Genomic DNA, 18,486 nt, shown 5'->3' on the forward strand with positions numbered 1-18,486 from the left:
CCCATTTGGGATTCTATGAGGTTATTCAACGGACTGAAAAAAAAGGATTGTTACGAAGAACTAACCATCATTATGAAGAGCTCCTGTTCCACGTGTACTGCTCAGCATTTCCAGGTTGGCATTATGTGAACATACTGTATCGGATTATAACTTCTCAGTCTGCAATCTAACATATTTGGAGGATTCAATCTCAAGAAAGCAGCTGCTGTTTTTGAAAATTCACACATTTTCCTTCTTTCTTTGACCACTTGTTCAGGAAAACAGGCTACATCTAAGTTGACTTTGCACAGAGTTGCCAAAGTTCTGTGCACTTAGTCCCAGAGAGAGCACAAAATACTTTGTAAGACTATTGTATGATTTTAAAACTAACATCAAGTAGAGAGATGCAGTATATCTGAATAAAAATGGTATGATGGCGTGAAGATGATGAATCAATGCATGGAACTGAAGGTGTAGGTTTATGAAAGGACTAAAATGGAAGTCAGAAAGTATGGGCCAGTGTCTTCCAAATTGTAGGTATGCGCCTATAACTTAAACTCCACATATATTATTATGGAAGTGATTTTTTTTCAATGGATTGCATGAGGAGCTGCACAAGTGCAGTGAGATTTAAGGGATTTGTAGTAAACCAATTAATTTGCCCAAAGTTTGCGCTGGCTAGATGTTCTAATGTTGACAGACTTACACTGGAGTTGCAATACATATTTTTATCACACTGATTGCCGTATGAAGGTTCTTAAAAGTCATACCATTAATTCAAAAGTTAACATTTCATGTCCAAAGCAAATCAAATGGAATATACAGTATATTATTAATTTCTAACCAGTACAATTCTAAGTTTAGCATGGAAACCAGATGATAGATAATCCGCATACTTATTATTAGCGGTTCTTCACAGTCTTATCCAATATCTCTTCCTTAAAAGGAAGAGTATAGACAACATTTAAAAAGAAAAATATTCTTGTTCCTTTTTCATTACTTTCATGATGTATTGTAGATGTCATGATGGAACCTGGTGATGTCATAAACCATGCATGATCCATCTAACCTTTCCTATTTAAGGATCTGTGGAAGGTCAGGGCCTAGGCTGAATCTGGATCCCTGGGAATTCAAGAAGAGGAAATGAAGTATTTAGAGTTGGTAACAACAAGAAACATGGTGTCTGCTGCTACAGGAGCTGGGGCTATTTTCCTGGTGGCCAAGACCATCATCGAAGGGATCAAGAGTCCACCTCATAATCCAGAGCCTCTTCCCTTAGCCAGTGAGTAATATGGATTCAGGGAGATATCAATGTATTTTGCTTTCCATTTCAGAAGTGGTTGTGATAAGAGTTATTTATTTACATGGGAGTTTCTCTGAAACCTTGGTTTAACTGTCAGCTACCAATCACTAGAACCTATGATTGTGCTTCAAATAGTATCAAACTTTGCCAAGCCACTTGAGGTGTGATACCATGTGGTATGAATCAGACGTAAAATTGATTTTTTGGATGATCTGCCAAAAATTCACTCAATGTAGGCCTTTCCCTTTCCCTATACAGGTAGTCCTCAACTTATGACAATTGAGCTGAAAATTTGTGTTGTGAGACATTTGTTAAGTGAGTTTTGCCCCCTTTTAAGAGCCATCTTGCCTCAGTTGTTAAGTGAATCACTGCAGTTGATAAGTTAGTACCCATTTATTAAGTGATTCTGGTTTTTCCACTGACTTTGCTTGTCAGAAGATTCCAAGGGTGATCTACATGACCTCAGGACATAGCAACGGTCATAAATAGGAACCAGTTGCCAAGAATCTGAATTTTGATCATGTGATCATGGGGATGCTGCAAAGGTCGTAACTATGAAAAATGGTCACAAGTTGCTTTTTTCAGTGCTATTGTAACTTTGAACAGTTACTAAATGAACTGTTGTAAGTTGAGGACTACCTGTACAACACCCAATTACAATTTTAGCATTCCCTTAAAGAGACAGTATTAAAATGTCTATCCTGGTTTATATATTTTCCAACCCAACTGTTAGGTGACTTACATTCCTAACAGGTATATAGGGAGAAGTGGAGAAAGCAGACAGCCTTGGAGGGGGGGGCTGTGCTAATTGTACAGGTATCAGATATGATTCTGCCTAGCTTTACCTGCTGCTTCCTGTTTGTTAGGAAGCTTATGATCCACTTACAAGTGCATAGCTATTTGGAGATTCAAGGTGTTGTAGGATGTAGTGCAGAGCCATATTAATAGCATCATCTGTCGATCTATTTGCTCGGTATGCAAACTGCATGGGATCTAACAGCGGATCCATGGTGGTTTTCAGGTGGGACAAGCACTAGCCTTTCAAAGATTGTTATAACTATAGATGTTAGAACAACTGAATCACATCTATATCAGTCTTTCTCAATCAAATTGACCCCAGATGTATATATAACCATCTCCAGATAGCCCATGATCAATGTCCATGTGCCAGGCACAAGGAATCAGGGACCAGGGTTTTTCAAATGAGTACAAATTTGTTCCATGCTACCTCTAAACAAGAATCTGAACTATTAAAAGTCAGGCAAATTGGTGGTAGATAAGAGTCAACAGAAGGGCAAGAATTAAGATCCCTTGTGGTCATGAAGGGACTCCAAACTAATGATGTGTTTGACCCTTCCTCAAGCTCAGGCTGGTCATCTACCTACACTGTTCTCTGAAGGTGCAGTCTAATCCATTTGAATACTACCAGATTGGACAGAGAACGTTAATATATTTGACCTTTAAAAGACAGCAACATGGTTTCTTTTATAACAATGATCCTCTCAGAGGTTACATATTGTTAGGAATGTAAGTCATCTAACAGTTGGGTTGGAAAATATATAAACCAGGATAGACATTTTAATACTGCCTCTTTAAGGGAATGCTAAAATTGTAATTGAGTGTGATTCCTCAAATGGCCATAAAATGGAGCCAGAAACCTGGGTTGTTCTGTTGTTGCTGAGTGTTGCCATTCCTGCATTTCCTATTGACTGTTGCTGATCATCATTATTCTTGATTTGATGTGTCTTTTACTGAACTGTTTTTGATACTGGACTTTGTTATTGGATTATCCCTGGACTGAAAACTGACTGCTTTAACTGTGAATGACTTGGACTGTTTTGTTGAACTTTGCTTAACGGTTTTATTGGAAGTAAAAACCTACATTTTACTATACAGTGTATCTGTGTGCTGGTTGTGTGTTATTCTTCACCACTCTCACTACGTCTCCCTGTGTGCGCTCATTCTCCTAATGGGGAATTACCTCAACACATATTACATTAGGCCATGGTCTAGTTCTTCATATTTTGTTATCTAAACAACATTAGTTCATGACATACATAATGTTAGAATCATGGGTTAGAAACTATTCTTCATGACATGTAAACATAACTTATTGTTGTTTATTTAATAAACTATGTTCAAGATGCTTCAGCATGTTGTGTGAAGTGTTGATTTTATCTTAATTCTGCCCATTACTCTGAAGGAATCTGCTTCATTCTGCTGCTTAGAAATTATGTAACCCAACATATTGGGAGGACACCACGTTGGAGAAAGCTGGTCAAAATATATCACCAGTTTTACTGAGTCTCATCTATACTTCATTCAGTTCCATTCACTTAAGTTCCCTGATCACTTCTCATTTTTGTCTTCCTTCTACTCTACTCTCCTTTTCACTCTTAGAACTTGCTTTAGCTCACCAGAGTAAACCTGTGGTGGACTCTGGAGAACTCAGAAGACTTTTGCTCTCTCTCAACCCAAAGCTAGATGCTTACTCCAAGAATATGATGCTCCATGGAATCACCCGTTGTGTTTATCTACTGGAATCAGAGGTGAGAGTCCAGAATAATAAGATGTACAGTACAAGGATGGAAGAATGAGCCAGTTGGTAGTGTGTTTTTTAAACTGACACAGTTAAGCATAATTAAACCAAACAGCAATATGAAGGCACATTATTGTTTGCTGCATGTGCTCCCCACTTCTTGAACTCCCTACTTCAAGAAATTTATTTCACAGCTATCATACTAACATAATAAAATAAATAAATTTAGTTGGCAAGCTTCAGACATATGTTCCTTAATTTGTTTGACTCCTTCTCTTACAAGTTTTGGATTCTTTATAAGTCTGTCTTATATTGTACTGTTCCTTGGGATCTTTTTTTTTAATCTCATGATAGCTGCTCTGATGTGTTTGACTTTGGAAATCAGAATAGCCAGGAATAAATAGGAAATAAGAAATAAATAACTGGTTACTTCACATCTTTTAAAATAAAAAAGTTTGAGTCATTATTTGAATGTGAAAAGTTACAAAGTATTGCATGGAATTGAAGATACTTTCTTATGCTTTGTTTTAACTTAGCCATACATGCATCTACACACATTAATTCTGATTTGTTTCCCCAGGCATCTGCATGTACTTATGAGGATATTAAACTTGTGGCCTCATTCCTGGATGATTCAGACATGGGTGTCAAGATTCAGACAATGCATGCTCTCAAGGCTTTTGCTGGCATCTGGAAATTTAGAATCAGAATTCAGGTGATAATTTGTATAGTACTGTATTTTTGTATTAGACGCCTACATATATCAGTATCAAATCACACATGAATGATTGTCATTTGATATTATGATCATTGTCATCTATAAGCTTGAAGCTACACCTGTGAATTTTCTTCAAAGATAAAGCATATACTAAGCAAAATAGAGAAGAGCTGTAAACGTGCTGGCCACAAAATTTGATCTATGACTGTACTTTCAATAAAAACAACCAAAATAATAACTTTAGCTACTATCAGATCATCTGTAAGAACTGCAGGAAGCAGCACTATTTGAAAGTTGTTAGTTGAGAATACCTGTAAGAACCACTCCAGAAAGAAAAAGAACCTCTTTCTCACTTCAATGGTATCAAAATCATTTGTAATGAGCATTTCAGCAAAAGCATCAAATTAGGAGAACAAAGTAGTTGTGAAAGAAACCATGGACATATTTGAAAATATTGTTTATACACCCCACCCACATGTCTCTTCCCTACCTGTAATGTAATTGCTAGCCATAATGAATCAGACTTTCCTTATGATAGAAGATCTCCACTTGCTGCTCAGCTCCTGGTTAGATGTGTTCTTTTATACTATATAATAGTAGGATGTACAGTTTGCAGTGGATTTACTTTAAATGCATTAAAAATCAAAACTAAGCATTTAGCATACAAGTGAGTTATGTACTTTTTTTTTTGCTAAATATATCTAATACAAGAAACATTTAGAAAGAGACATTTCCAACTGTAATTAATCTGGTAACAAATAGGTTATGTATGGGAGGTTTGGTTCTTTTTTCAGATACTAAATTATGTTTTGAACTCTCAAAAAAATACAGGGTTTTTTTCCCCCACAGAAAAAGCAGGACACACAGGATATCCTTAGGAAATTGAAAATTGATCAATGTTCATAATATATTTGGAATACAAATAAAATGTTCATGGACCAATGACTTAACAACAAATAAATTGTTGTGGGGGTGGAGGGAGGGAGGGATGTTTATCTTCCAGAAAAAACTGCCCAAATTTTCCAAGGGAATATGTTAATTGCTGCATGAAGAATAAATTATAGAAAGCTGCATGATTTTAATCTGCATAATCAGTAGTTAGGCATAACATAAAGTACTGTATCACCAGAAATGAGTCCCAACAACAAATGTTAATCTGATTTTGATTTCAACCTTACAATTTGCAATTAATGAACCCAACCCTTTATTAATTGAGCTCACAACTAGAAAAATATTACATCAATAAACCATACACAAATTGGTTCTCTAAATCTCCTTGGAATCGCTTCCTCTTTCAACTGGGACTGTTAGATTCATCATCTGGTCTGCTTAAGATTTATTCATGATAAATTCAACTATGATCCTTGGTCACAACAGCAATGGTGCTGAGAGAAGAGATCTATCGTAGCTTTCTTGGGGCAAGTTATAAGATGCTTTGTGTATGAATGTGCCAAAGTAAATACACTGTCTTAACCACTGGTTGATATTGGAATGAGAGCCTCACTTTTGTTGATCATCTGGTTTATAGGTGGCAAATAATTTTGTTTGCCAAAACTTTAGTGTACTTTTGTGTTCCACAAATATCAAAATTGGAGGCAGCTAGAAAGTGACAGCTGTAGGTGCACTGTGGTTTACCCTAAGCAGCTATTATCTTTGCAGCTTCTCTCAAGAACAGGAAGTCCTGTAACTTCCTAATACTCTGCATATCTTCAGAGCCTGCAAGAGTTTGTAGTTGTTTGCTAATGGCTTTATTTTACATGGTCTTGGCACTTGTGTTTCCTATCTGGCTTAATGGAGACACTGGTGCTACACTTAAGTGGGAAAACACTGCTATTAGTGTCATTTCAAGGAGCTCTTGAGTTCTCCAAGAAATCTCTCCTTTCCTTTCATCATCAAACTATGATGGAGAACAGATGACTTTGCAAGATGCTACATTCCTCCTGTGGGATTCCATCTCTTCTTCCCTTCTTTTTCTAAACTCAACTTCAGAAGCTGGTGTTAGAAGGATACTACTTCTCTTCTCCAGAAGGTGAAACCAAGAGTGGGTAAAAATGTTTCCTCCCAAAGAACAGGAAATAAATTCCTTTTCTTGGCTTGTTTCCCACCTGAAATTAAAACTATTCCCGTGATACTCTCTAGTGTTCAAGAATTGTTCTATTTATATTTTAATCTAATTCTCATCTGGAATACTAAATAATTATTAATCAATGAAACAATTTAAAGAATAAGATTTATTATAACACTGCTACTAGAGCCCTCAAAATGAACCACCCAGTGTGTTTATGTTTTTTCTGTTTTTGGAAAAGAAAATCCTTTTTAAAAAATCATTATTTATGGTAAAATATTAGTGTTTTAATGATTAACAAAAAATGAAAAAAATGAAAGCATCAGTTCTTATACAAATGATGTTTGCAATGATACCTAGTAAGAAATTACCTGAGGCTCACTAACAGTGCATGCAGCATCCCCAGAAAGCTCTAAGTGTTATCAAATTGTAATTATTAATCTGATTGAAGGGGGAAATTATGAAATGCATGGCTTGAGGGTAATCATATTAACTATATTTAATTAGAATGTAAATGAAATGAATCCAGTTTCATTTTGTGTTCTGACGTCACTCACTACTTTTTGCAATGAAGCCTCTGGCCCAGCACACCTCTGAAACAAAGGATTTCTGCCCAATTATTCCAAATTTTAAAAAATGCTGTTTTGTTCTGTGCAGGAATTCATGCCGAAGATTCTTGAAATTATCACTGAATTATGGGATACCGATATACATGTTGCTGGACTAAGATTACTGAATGGATTGCCGTGGCCAAATGACATGCAACCTCTCCTGAAAAAGCTCTTGCCCATCTTAATGGACATTCTGCAGATGGGGACCAATTTGGCTCAGGTACTATGGTTCATGAACTGTTTAGAGCAGTGGCCCCCAACCTTTTTTGTGCCACGGCCCAGTACCGGCATCACAAAATGATCCACGGCCCGGTACCGGCATCAGCACGCGTGACAAGGCAAGGCGAGCCAAGCGACCGGCCAGCCAGCCGTCCCCCGCTTCTCCCCACCACCTTCAACTCCTCCTTTGTACCTTTGTCGATGGGCTTCGCTTCGGGACGGCTTCAGGACGGTCGCTCGGCTCGCCTTGCCTTGGGTGCTGAAAGAATCCTCGCGCCTTAGTTTCGTTCGAAGCCCCCCCCTTCAATGAAACTAAGGCGCGAGGATTCCTTCAGGACCCAAATGCCGCTTTCCAACCAGAAAAGCTCACCCGGAAGCACTTTCTCATCAAAAAAGATGGCAGCACCCAGCAAACCGGCGGCCCGGTAGGAAATGTTCCATGGACCGGGACCGGTCCGCGGCCCGGTGGTTGGGGACCCCTGGTTTAGAGCATATTGCTCTAAACCAGGGCTGTCAAACTTGCAGCCCGCAGGCCAGATAGGTCACACGCTGGCCATGCCTGGTTTAGCAAAGGGAGGGGAAGGTCCCGATATGTCATGTGATGCTGCCAGGCCATTAGTTTGACACCCCTGCTCTAAACCCAAACTCCTAATGTCAGCTTTTTGGGGGGGGGGTGGGGGGCATAATGAAGCCATGGTATACATAAGCACCCTACCTTTACTGATTATATGGCCTGAAAGTTTTTGTGTGTTTTTTTTAGGTGCAGATTCTAAAATTCCTTAGCACATTAGCCCAGAAGGAAGAACTGTTATTTGATATTATGAATTGCCAGGTAAAGATTTCCTCCCTACTCCCAGAGGGATATTTGGGACAGGAAGTAAATACTTGAGATCAAAAGTAGCTTTTAATGAGTTATTTAATCAAACAAGACATAAACAAATATGTAATTGGAATATAGCATAATGTGTATCTTCCAAACATGCTGACATTGCAATTCCCATTGCTATCTGAACATTCTAGGGATTGCATCCCAGCAAGGAGTATGCCAGATTTCAGAAAACAAAATACATCTTTCCTGTCATGAGATAATTTCTTATAAAAGAATCTGAAGTCTTGTTACCTTCAAAAGATGAAATCCATTAGCCAGTAGGACATGAACAGTCTGTTTTATCTTTTTCTTTAAGGCTTTCATTTCATTTCATTTTTATTTAAGGTGCATCCAGAATTCCTCAGCCTGTTCCAACCTTCCCAGCTTGGAAGCCTGCTCTTTGAGCTGCTAGTGCTCGTGGAACGGCTCTGCGAGGGCCGCCTGACTCCCCACTACCAATCGGGGCACTGGCAATACAATGAGTTGTCACTCCATGAGGTCCTTTTTGGAGACAATTCCCGGCTAGCTGATTGTCTTCTCTCCCTCATCATTCATCCCGAGGAAGAAGTGCAGATCCAAGCCTGCAGAGTTATTCTGAAACTGCAATTAAACGAGGAGGGGGAACTAGCTGGCACCCAGAGCGCCAATTTAAGCAAATTCTTCTGTGAGATCAACGCTGACAGTCCCGATGCTGAACCTATGTATTAGATCCTTACAGAATTAAATTATCTTTAGAAGTATAGAAAGAAAACAATTCTTTTGAAAAGATAAAATCTTTCAAATTGGAAAGTGTATATAGGAGAAAAGCAGGTTGGTATTCAGTCAAGAGGTCAAGCAATCCTAGTGGCCGTGCACCAGTAAAACTCTTCCTCAATAGTAATATCCCAGAACAGAGCAATAGTGACAGCATTGCTTAAGGTGGTCCAACTGGTAGAACCAAGAAAGGCCTTCTCTGTGGTGGCTTCCTCCCTGTGGAACATCATCGTTGCAGAAATAAAATTGGTCCTCACCTTGGCACTCTTTCAAAAGGCCCTGAAGACCTGGTCTTGCCACTGGGCCTGGAGACCCCAGGGTGGTTGGTTTAATTGTTCTTGCCAGGGGGATGAGGGTTTATTGGATTTTGTACTGGGGTTTTTGTAAGACCTGGAGTCCACTATGAGTGAATTGGTTGGTCGCAAAAATTGCCTTAATAAATAAATAAAAATGACATCCAACATAAAAACATAATCAGTGTAAACCAATCACAGGTACGTATTCCTATGCCTGAGAATCAAAGAAAATGTAAAGCTACTCAAGATGCAAACATGGGGTTTCCCTGTCCCACCATTTATATAATGTATAGTATAATCCCCCCCATATAGTATCACTTCACACTTATATTCATCCCAGCCCATGCATATTTCCTTTGGATTGAAAAATGGAAATGGAAGAACAAGCAGTATAATACGAGACCTGAAAACTCCAGTAGTTGGAGGTTTGCATATAGAATACAGTGAAAACATAAACATCCTTCTCAAAGGCCTGTTCTCTCATAATCGCCCGAACTGATATGGACAGAAAGGATAAAGATTAGTCCCAAGGTAAGATTTTTAACAAGATACGTGGCTTTCCTCCCTAATATATTCCATCTTGGAACAGTCCAATGTGGATGGCGAGGCGATCTCGTGTACTAACTTCTGATAAATTAAAATACTCATGGGCAAAGTAAGTTCTTTGAGCTGACCTCTTCAGAAATCAGTATGCATTATGTTTATCAATTTGGCATATAACTGCCCTTTTTGTGCCCCAACTATAAATTATGATCCTATATTTGGCTATTTCACTGGCAAAGTTGCTTTGGCATGCAGCTCTTCTAGTGTGGAAGTACATCAACATATCTATAAAGTTACAACAGCTTTGTTTGTGCTTGGGGATCATTTTTCCACACCCTATGGTTTTCTAGAGAGTATATCTGGAAACAGGAAAGCACTTTGAAATAGCTTATGGTGTTTTCAAGAGCAGCTATTCAGAAATCATCTAAATACACAAATCATTTCATTTCAGAGTCCAACTCAAGTGAGAAATTTCCCCCGCTAAAATAGTCCAATCAGATATTTTACATTAGAACATTTATTTCTCAGAGAGAAAATATAGTTTCAGACAGTCAGATTATAGTAGGTAAAATTAGCATTTTTCTTTACAAGCATAGAATTTAATTACTTCTTATTCCATCTGATATAAACAGTTCTAGAAAGCAAATAAACTCACTTTCTACAATAAATAGAGCCATCTGTGCTTTACAGCAGACTGACAAGTCACGTTTAGGTCCCATTGCAACAGCAGGATATTAGCCAATTCAAATCCTTAAATTGTAATTGAAAAAATTGGAAGAAATTAAAATGCAAGATCTTAAAATAGTTAAACATAAATCACAAGTCCACAGCCAGGCTACAATCTGGGAAAATGTATGTTTCTTTAAATTAATTATGTATGCATACAAAAGACCCAGCAACACAACTGAGGACTTAAAGATTAACAATTGGCCTGAATAATTTAGAACAGTAGTTTACAATTATATACAAAAGTTCCTTCTGGAACCACACTCTTGAGATATTAACTATTTTTTTAAAAAAAGATTCCTATTCATGTTCTGTTTATGTTATAGATATTTCCTATATAGTGTGTTTTTATGTCCCAATGTATAAGATGTGGTTCTTGAAAAAAGACCACTAGAAATGGCAGTGATTTTTGCACAATAACATTTGTCCCATAATCTCTTAATAAGAAAATAACAACAATAATAAAGTTTAAAAGGGGGGCGGGGGAAGAGAATGGTTTTCAAATTACAATCTTGCTCTGTACCTTTGGTTTGAAATTCTTAAAGGAAAAAAAAAACTTCACAAAATCAAATATGAAATGCACTGTCAACTTGCAGGGTTCAGCTCTTCCTCTTTTTGTATGCAAGTTTTTTTAAAAAAAGGGTTTCTCCAAAGGATTGTGCTGTATTTTTAACAGATCCCAATAATGGAAGCTCAGAGAGTATGAAAGCAAACCCTGAAGTGTTTACGGGGTGGTCAAGAGTGACTGTAGGGAATTCCGGTGAATAACATGACAAACACATTCCAATTTAATTCTCATTTCTTCAGGTAAAGAGGAATCATGATTCTACATGATTGCCCTAGTCCAGCGCTGCATACGTCAAAGTACATATGGCACGCTATATAAGCAGATACTTACTACTGAAAGCTGGGGAAAAAAACTCTAAATGTCAATGTGATGCTTAATGGCCCAAACCTAAATAAGGTGATGCATATAAGGAAGAGATTTTTATGCATGCTCCCTTGTAAATAAACAAGGGGCTGCTTCCATGTCTAGAACTCCTACAGAATGGACAGGATGCTGTGATTTTCTGAAGAACAGGCATGACGAGTGAGACAGGGCTTCAGTGCCATTGTTCATGAACGGGGGCAATGGTGGTGGTGGTGGGGAAATGTTTTCGATACCATAAAGATTGCTTTTTCCTCATTTCACAATAAACCTTCATATCTAGCAACAATGTTCTAGCAGCATAAGTATTTGTAAAATAACATTTAAAATATTTACTTTATCAATTTTCAGAAGTATACGAATCTGAAATTGAAATGTAAAAATCACAGAAAATATCTCCCTAGGGGTTTCTTCATATTTAAAGCTCTGTGAATGTGAGCGTGAGGCAAAATCAGGAAAGGGGCATTACCCCAAAATATTCTTTCTTTCTTTAATTGTAATCTCTAACATAAAAACATATACAAATTTAGAGATTTCTACAGGGTTGCAAATATAATTGCACGGGGGAGGGGGGACCAGTGTTTTTCAAAAATAACTTGAAAATATATGGTGAATATTAGGGAACATTTGGCACACAAGAGTCATCAAAAAGACCCTCAATTCATAACAGAAGCAATAAGCTCCACAGCTGCTTCAGGACTAGCTGAAGTTTAAAAACTCAAGAGTCTGGTTGGGCTTCTTGTCCAATCAGCAAATTATCTAAGATTCTGCCAGGGTTTCAATATTATAGTGTAGCTTCTCCTGACATCTTCTTACTAGGTCAAGCTGCTACATCACTTCTTTCCGTCCTGGATCCTTTGAGAAACATGTTCAGAAAGAAACCAGGCAGACTTTTTGGCACATATCAAGTACATAACATAAACTTTTCCTGCTGTTGGAAATACCGTGTATCTACTAAGAATGCAAATGTGGCAATTGCATCGTCTTGTAGGCAGGAAAATCCCATATTCCTCAGGTCATAGTTGATCTACTTTGTCTGTAGATGCAGACATTACTTCCTATAGGATGGGTAGAACAAGTTTCCTACAGATAATTGGGTGTGATGAAAGGATGGTCTCCCCGAACACGGCTCATATGAATCATTGCACGATCGTATGCAACTTGGACAGACTTGCGGATACTGGTTTTCCGTCCTTCCAGCATCTTGAGTTTGTCCACAGTGTCATCTACTCCAAGAGGAAGAACTTTTTCTCGTGGAAGCCACTGCCTACAGAAGGGAGAGAGAGAGAGAGAGAGGGAGAGGGAGGGAGGGGAGAAGATGGAGGGAATGTTATTATGGAGACAATTAAGAAATCGAGAGCATTACAAATTGTACAAATCAACCCTTCTGTGACTTTTACAAGTTGCACTAATGCCTGATAAAGTGTTAGTAAATGTAGCAAAAACAAACTAGAGTATGTAGTGCAGTTACAAACAGAAGACATACTTATGATTCACTAGAAGAAGAATGAATTCTTGGCTTGCTATTCTGTTACATAGACCAAAACTTCCCTCAATCATCAGCAAGTTTGCTTACATTAATGAAAATAAATACTTGATATTCTATTGTCCAAAGAAAAGAAGTTGTTCCCCTTCATTTGCTTATTTTACTCACCATGTCCTCTTGTTGTCAAAGAAAAGGACAAGGAAAAGTTTTTCTCCAGCCTCCGCTTGCTTCTGCTCACCTAATTTTAGCACTTCCAGAGGGGGGACAGGGATCGGGACTCCGTTGTGAAGAAGGCCTTCTTGTGGCATCTCAGGATCAATGATCTAAAGGCAAAGAGCAAAACACAGCAGTGAATTTAGCACAAGTCACAAAAATTTAGCTCAAAGATATAATAGCCCTTTGTTTTAAAATCTGACGATGCTTGAAAGAAGCAGCTTAGTAATGGCATCCAGGTTTTGGTGGTAACGTGGGCAATTTGTTTCGGCGAGCGAATCTTAAATATTTTTGCGCAAATTAGACCATCCTTTACTTACTGCTTAAAGGGGTGAATGTATTTCTCTAAGAACATACTTCAAAATTCTTCACCCCAGCATGAAAAACAGATTAACCCTGATAATCACTCTCTTGTACTAGGAAAGTATTTATTGAAATTGTTGTATAAAATATCATTCGTACACATACATATGAAGCGCTTATGTATATCAAATTTTGTGGTAATAATTTATTTTACATTTTCATATAGAACAAGGAATACTTTTATATACCCTGAATCTAATATTTTAGAATTCAGAGATTAAATCATGGATCTTAACTGGATCTGGGGACACACTCAGAAGTATTAGCACTTATTAAGTATTAGTATTAAAACATGGAATGAAGTTAAAAAAGACATATTAATATGGGAGAAACTACAATTGTTATTGCTAGGGAGAATTTCTGTGATAAAAATGAATGCCTTGTGTGGAATGACATTTTTGTTTTAGACAATACCTGCTTTGACAACTGATGCACCATTTTAAACAATGGCAAAATGATATAGTTAAGTTTGTGTGTTAGGGGCAAAACATCAAAAGTTAAATATATGGAAAAGAGAGTATTGGATTCGTAATTGTATTTTGCAGCATGGCTACAGCTGAGAAATAGAATGCTTTTGGAATTAGAAGGACGTGACCTGAGATTTGTATTATTTGTTATTTGTAAAACAGTAAAATCAAGATTAAGGTGGATTTTAAAAATTGTTATGTTAGATATACCCTATTGAAAATAAGAAATAAAGTCAGACCCACAGGTTCTGCCCAAAACATCTTTGTGAATCTAACACAAGAAGCCTTTATAGATGAGAAATAATAGGCAAATACTCAAAACTCTTGATGCAAAACAAAAACTGTTTTGTGCAAAACAGAAGAAAATGAATTTATGGTTTATGGTTTTGATGATAGGCAGGGCAGATTAGAGAAAGAGAATCCTGATGTAACTTTAGAGAAAGACGTAAATTTATAATTATATTTATAACTGCTATAAAGAAGATCAGAAGCCACTTCTTTGTATTCTTTCTTGAACTTCAGCTTTTTTTATTTCTTTTTCTTTTTTCTTCCTTATTTTATATTAGTTATATTAGTTTTTATCTTTTAAAACTTTTAATAAAATTATTATTATTTAAATAAAAAGTATTAGCACTGTATGTTCTCTACTTCTCAGATGTTGTTGGAATTTATATAAAATTACATCATCATCCACCCTTAAGGCAGATATTATTTCAAATCTATTTTGTGAAAATCAGGGTAAAATATTGTAGAATAAATGAGTTAATCTGGTATTTTGCTGTCATGATAATGTATGTTTTAGAATAATATTTTAAAATTCTAGAGAATTATAGAATGAACTATTTAGTAAACAGAGAGGATCTAACTCTGAAAAGTTAAAAACAGTAATACATCTTATAAATATTAACTCACAATATGCGAAGATAATAAAAACATGTTAATCATTAATAATTTAATCAACTATTTATTATTTAAACTCAATATATTTTGAACAGAACAACATTCGCTATATATATGAAATGGAGTCTTAAGAATATTCAGCTATATGACTTTTAAATTGGAGAAAAATAAACAGGTAATAAACACAAGTAATAATTAAGCTATCAAACTCAAATTCTGAAAATTCATATCTAACCCAGATAATCTTAAAATATTTAGAGGCTGCTTGATGTTTCAAAGTAGGTGCACTATTTTGCCTTTTAGCATGAAGTAAATATAAAACTACTAAGTGAAACTGTTCTTAAGCACAATTTGTCAGGTTTCCAAGTGGTGAAATCCATTTAAAAAGAAAAGAGCAAAGTCCATCTTCCAAAACAATTTCTTTTATTTAGGAAAGCATCAAATTAGCAAAGTCTGTTGTAATTCCAGATCTGACACAACCCGGAATTTTACCACATAATATTGGAAGTTAGAAACAGCCCCCCAAAGTCACATTCTCCAATAGAAGTAAACCAACGTTGCCTGGTGTCATCAATCTCCACCTCAAAGCCTCAGAAGGGTCAGCTCATGTTCCCAAGAAGAACCACCTAGCCTTAGATACATACCAGGGCTGGGTAAGAAGGATAGCCACGACACTTTGCCCACACAAGCTCCAGAGGTTCTAGGTCAGCATGTTCCTCAAATGACATCAGCAAGTTTCTTCCTAAGAAGTCACAGGACAATTTAGAATTATGTTGTGCCATGCCAAATTCATCATTCATAACACTGAAGATTTAGTTTCATTGCTATGGAAGCATAGATTGTACACAGACTAGACTGTGTGCTAGGTCTTCCTTGCTAATTAAAAATAGATATAATAAAACAAAATTGAACAAAAATAAAAATAGCATATTAGGTAAAGAAGGCAGTAACTTATCTAATAATGGATTTGGTACAAAAGGAATACATTGCAAATTAGGTCAATCCTATTATGTTATTAGGGCAAAATTCATGAATGTCCTATTCAAACTATCCTCAGTCTTCTAAAAAGAGAACAACCCAAGATACAAATCTTCAACTAGCACTGGAATGACTAATAAAAGAACTGTCTTGTGTACCTGTATACATAACCAACATTTTCACTTACAGATTTGGAACTACAAGTGGTCACCGACTTACAACTGACCACTTAACAGACTCAAAATAAGTTATTTGCAACTTGTCTTCAAAGTTACAACTGCCATATCATTCCCACAATCACATGATCACAGTTTATATTTATGACCGATAGTCACATGATCATGTTTTGCAACTCTTTTTTCCCATTTTCTGGCAAAAGCACCCTTTGGATAAGCTGGGTTTGGATTTAGGACCAGGTAATTCACTTAGCAATTGACTGTTTCTGCAAAGTCTTGCAAATTTCTAATTGTTTAGTATAGTAAAGCATTTTGTACTGTAAATACATTGTGTAAGATTTTAAATGTCTTTACTCAGCATTCCTATATCCATATTTTATTCCTCAAAGTAGCTGTATTCCATAACATACTCTAATTATATAACATGGAATAGCTAAATGTATCAAGTAAGGGGATTTGGGAGAATGAAAACTACTGGCTGAAACTATGACTCCTGAGATCCTTCCTCATATCATAGGCCCTCTACAACATAGTTTCTCCGCATCCCCTGCTGTCCTTCTGAATTCACTCACATCTTCACCTTAAATAGCAATAGCACTTAGACTTACATACCACTTCACAATGCTTTACAGCTCTCTAAGTGGTTTATAGTAAGGGTCTCCAACCTTGGTCACTTTAAGCCTGGTGGACTTCAACTCCCAGAATTCCCTAGCCAGTAAAGCAAAGCTGGTTGGGGAATTCTGGGAGTTGAAGTCCTCCAGACTTAAAGTGACCAAGGTTGGAGACCCCTGTTTACAGAGTCACAATATTGCCCCCAACAAGCTGGGTCACCAACCTCGGACAGATGGAAGGCTGAGTCAACCTTGAGCTGGTGAGGATCGTACCCCTGGCAGTGAACAGCAAGTTAGCCTGCAATACTGCATTCTAACCACAGTGCCACTACAGCTCATGACAAATAGCTGAGAAGAATAAGGAATTCAGAAATGAATTCTAGTACCTGTTCAGGGAAATATATTATACCACTTGCTTAATTTCAGGGGCTGCAAGTTCTGACATCACCGGTTTAAAGAATAAATTGACAAACGGTTCTTATCAATTTGGTAGTGCTTAACTCCACAGAAATAAGCAGAGAACCTATTATCCTGTGGCACAATCAACATGAAAAATAGCACCTATGTCTTACTCATATGAATTTCATGTGCAAATTTTTATCTCACCTGAGTTGCTATATGCCAAATCTTTATTTACACCATCCAGAAAAGGGACCCGTATAAGAGCAGGCTTTCCTCGGCTACGTTTGTGTGGTGGTGGACTACTGTGAAAAAAAGGAGGCATGACAAGAAAGTGAGATACTAAATACCATGAGGTAGTTAGTTCAGTTCACATAATCTCATGAACTAAAGGAAACCAAGGAGTCAAGTCACAAAGGAGTGTTATTTTCTGGGATGGTCACCATGCTAGTGTGAAAACCATTCCTTGGGGCTTGATGTGCAATTTCTCTAACAAACCACAAGACCTTTACATGATATGGGTATCTTTGGGGCAACTGAAACCACATGAAGGAAAACAAGGGCAAAATAATTGCTGATTGATTGACTAGTATTTCCTATTTGTAAACTGCTCATCTCCCTCAGATAGGGGCTCTGTTATGTCTTTAAAATAATGATTAGCTGCTTTTAAGAATTGCATAGGAGGAATAAGGAAGCAAGCAAATGCCAAGGAGGCTTCCCACTGTTAGGAAAGATAAAGACTATGACAAGGTAAGAGTTAGCAGAACTAATGTGGCTCTAACATTTCTAGGGCCAAAGTCTGGATATAAATCTAAAAGATTTAGATGTTTACTGGATGAGGCAAACCATTCTTTTTGTAGGGAACTTTCCTAACACTTGGATTGGAATTTACTCTTGATCTTACAGTACCCATATATCTTGAAATCATCGAGTAAGTTAATTTTAAAAGACTAGTGGAAAATGAAGAAAGGGTCAGAAAATAAATATGCTACAAGGCAGGGGTTCCTAAACTTTCTGCCAACACACCTGCCATCACATTTCCCTTTAATGCACATACCTATAAAAATCCAAACACCAAAATGGACACAAATGAACAATGAAAATAATATAAAATGAAACTTTGGAAAAGGTGAATTTGTTGCAACCATATATTGTAACTAAAGGACTTTGTCTGCACTTCCCCAAGGGAGATATACCTCAGTCTAGGAAACCCTGCTATAAGGTAAACATATTCTGCACATATGAGATCCAGCACTACTACTACATTATATGTTGCCCAAAATGTAAGGTAGGAACAATCACTATGAAATCTGCAAACCTACTGCATATATAACATTAGTAGAAT

At 37.0% G+C, this 18,486-nt stretch overlaps 2 protein-coding genes across 8 annotated transcripts in view; one reads left to right on the top strand and one right to left on the bottom strand.

Annotated features, from left to right (window-relative positions):
- The first annotated feature begins 1,092 nt into the window (after nucleotides 1-1,092).
- Nucleotides 1,093-9,021, top strand: LOC113447775 (armadillo repeat-containing protein 12-like). Its single transcript, XM_026718152.2, has 6 exons — nucleotides 1,093-1,261; nucleotides 3,683-3,831; nucleotides 4,402-4,536; nucleotides 7,262-7,435; nucleotides 8,195-8,266; nucleotides 8,648-9,021. The coding sequence occupies exons 1-6, from the start codon at nucleotides 1,123-1,125 to the stop codon at nucleotides 9,008-9,010; spliced, it is 1,032 nt and encodes a 343-aa protein (XP_026573937.1). The 5' UTR covers nucleotides 1,093-1,122; the 3' UTR covers nucleotides 9,011-9,021.
- Nucleotides 9,022-10,393: 1,372 nt separating this feature from the next.
- BRPF3 (bromodomain and PHD finger containing 3) overlaps nucleotides 10,394-18,486 on the bottom strand; it is a 42,219-nt gene continuing 34,126 nt past the window's right edge. For all 7 annotated transcript variants that reach the window (XM_087929654.1, XM_026716873.2, XM_087929653.1 and 4 more), the window contains 4 exons: nucleotides 17,349-17,446; nucleotides 15,622-15,719; nucleotides 13,203-13,357; nucleotides 10,394-12,815 (listed from right to left, as the gene is read on the bottom strand). In XM_087929654.1, coding sequence (XP_087785780.1) covers nucleotides 12,632-12,815; nucleotides 13,203-13,357; nucleotides 15,622-15,719; nucleotides 17,349-17,446 — 535 coding nt within the window. In that variant the 3' untranslated portion in view covers nucleotides 10,394-12,631. The remainder of the gene's footprint in view (nucleotides 12,816-13,202; nucleotides 13,358-15,621; nucleotides 15,720-17,348; nucleotides 17,447-18,486) is intronic.

Source organism: Pseudonaja textilis, chromosome 3 (assembly GCF_049901715.1).
Source record: "Pseudonaja textilis isolate UNSWEBS1 chromosome 3, rPseTex1.2, whole genome shotgun sequence".
Classification (NCBI taxonomy): Eukaryota; Metazoa; Chordata; class Lepidosauria; order Squamata; family Elapidae; genus Pseudonaja; species Pseudonaja textilis.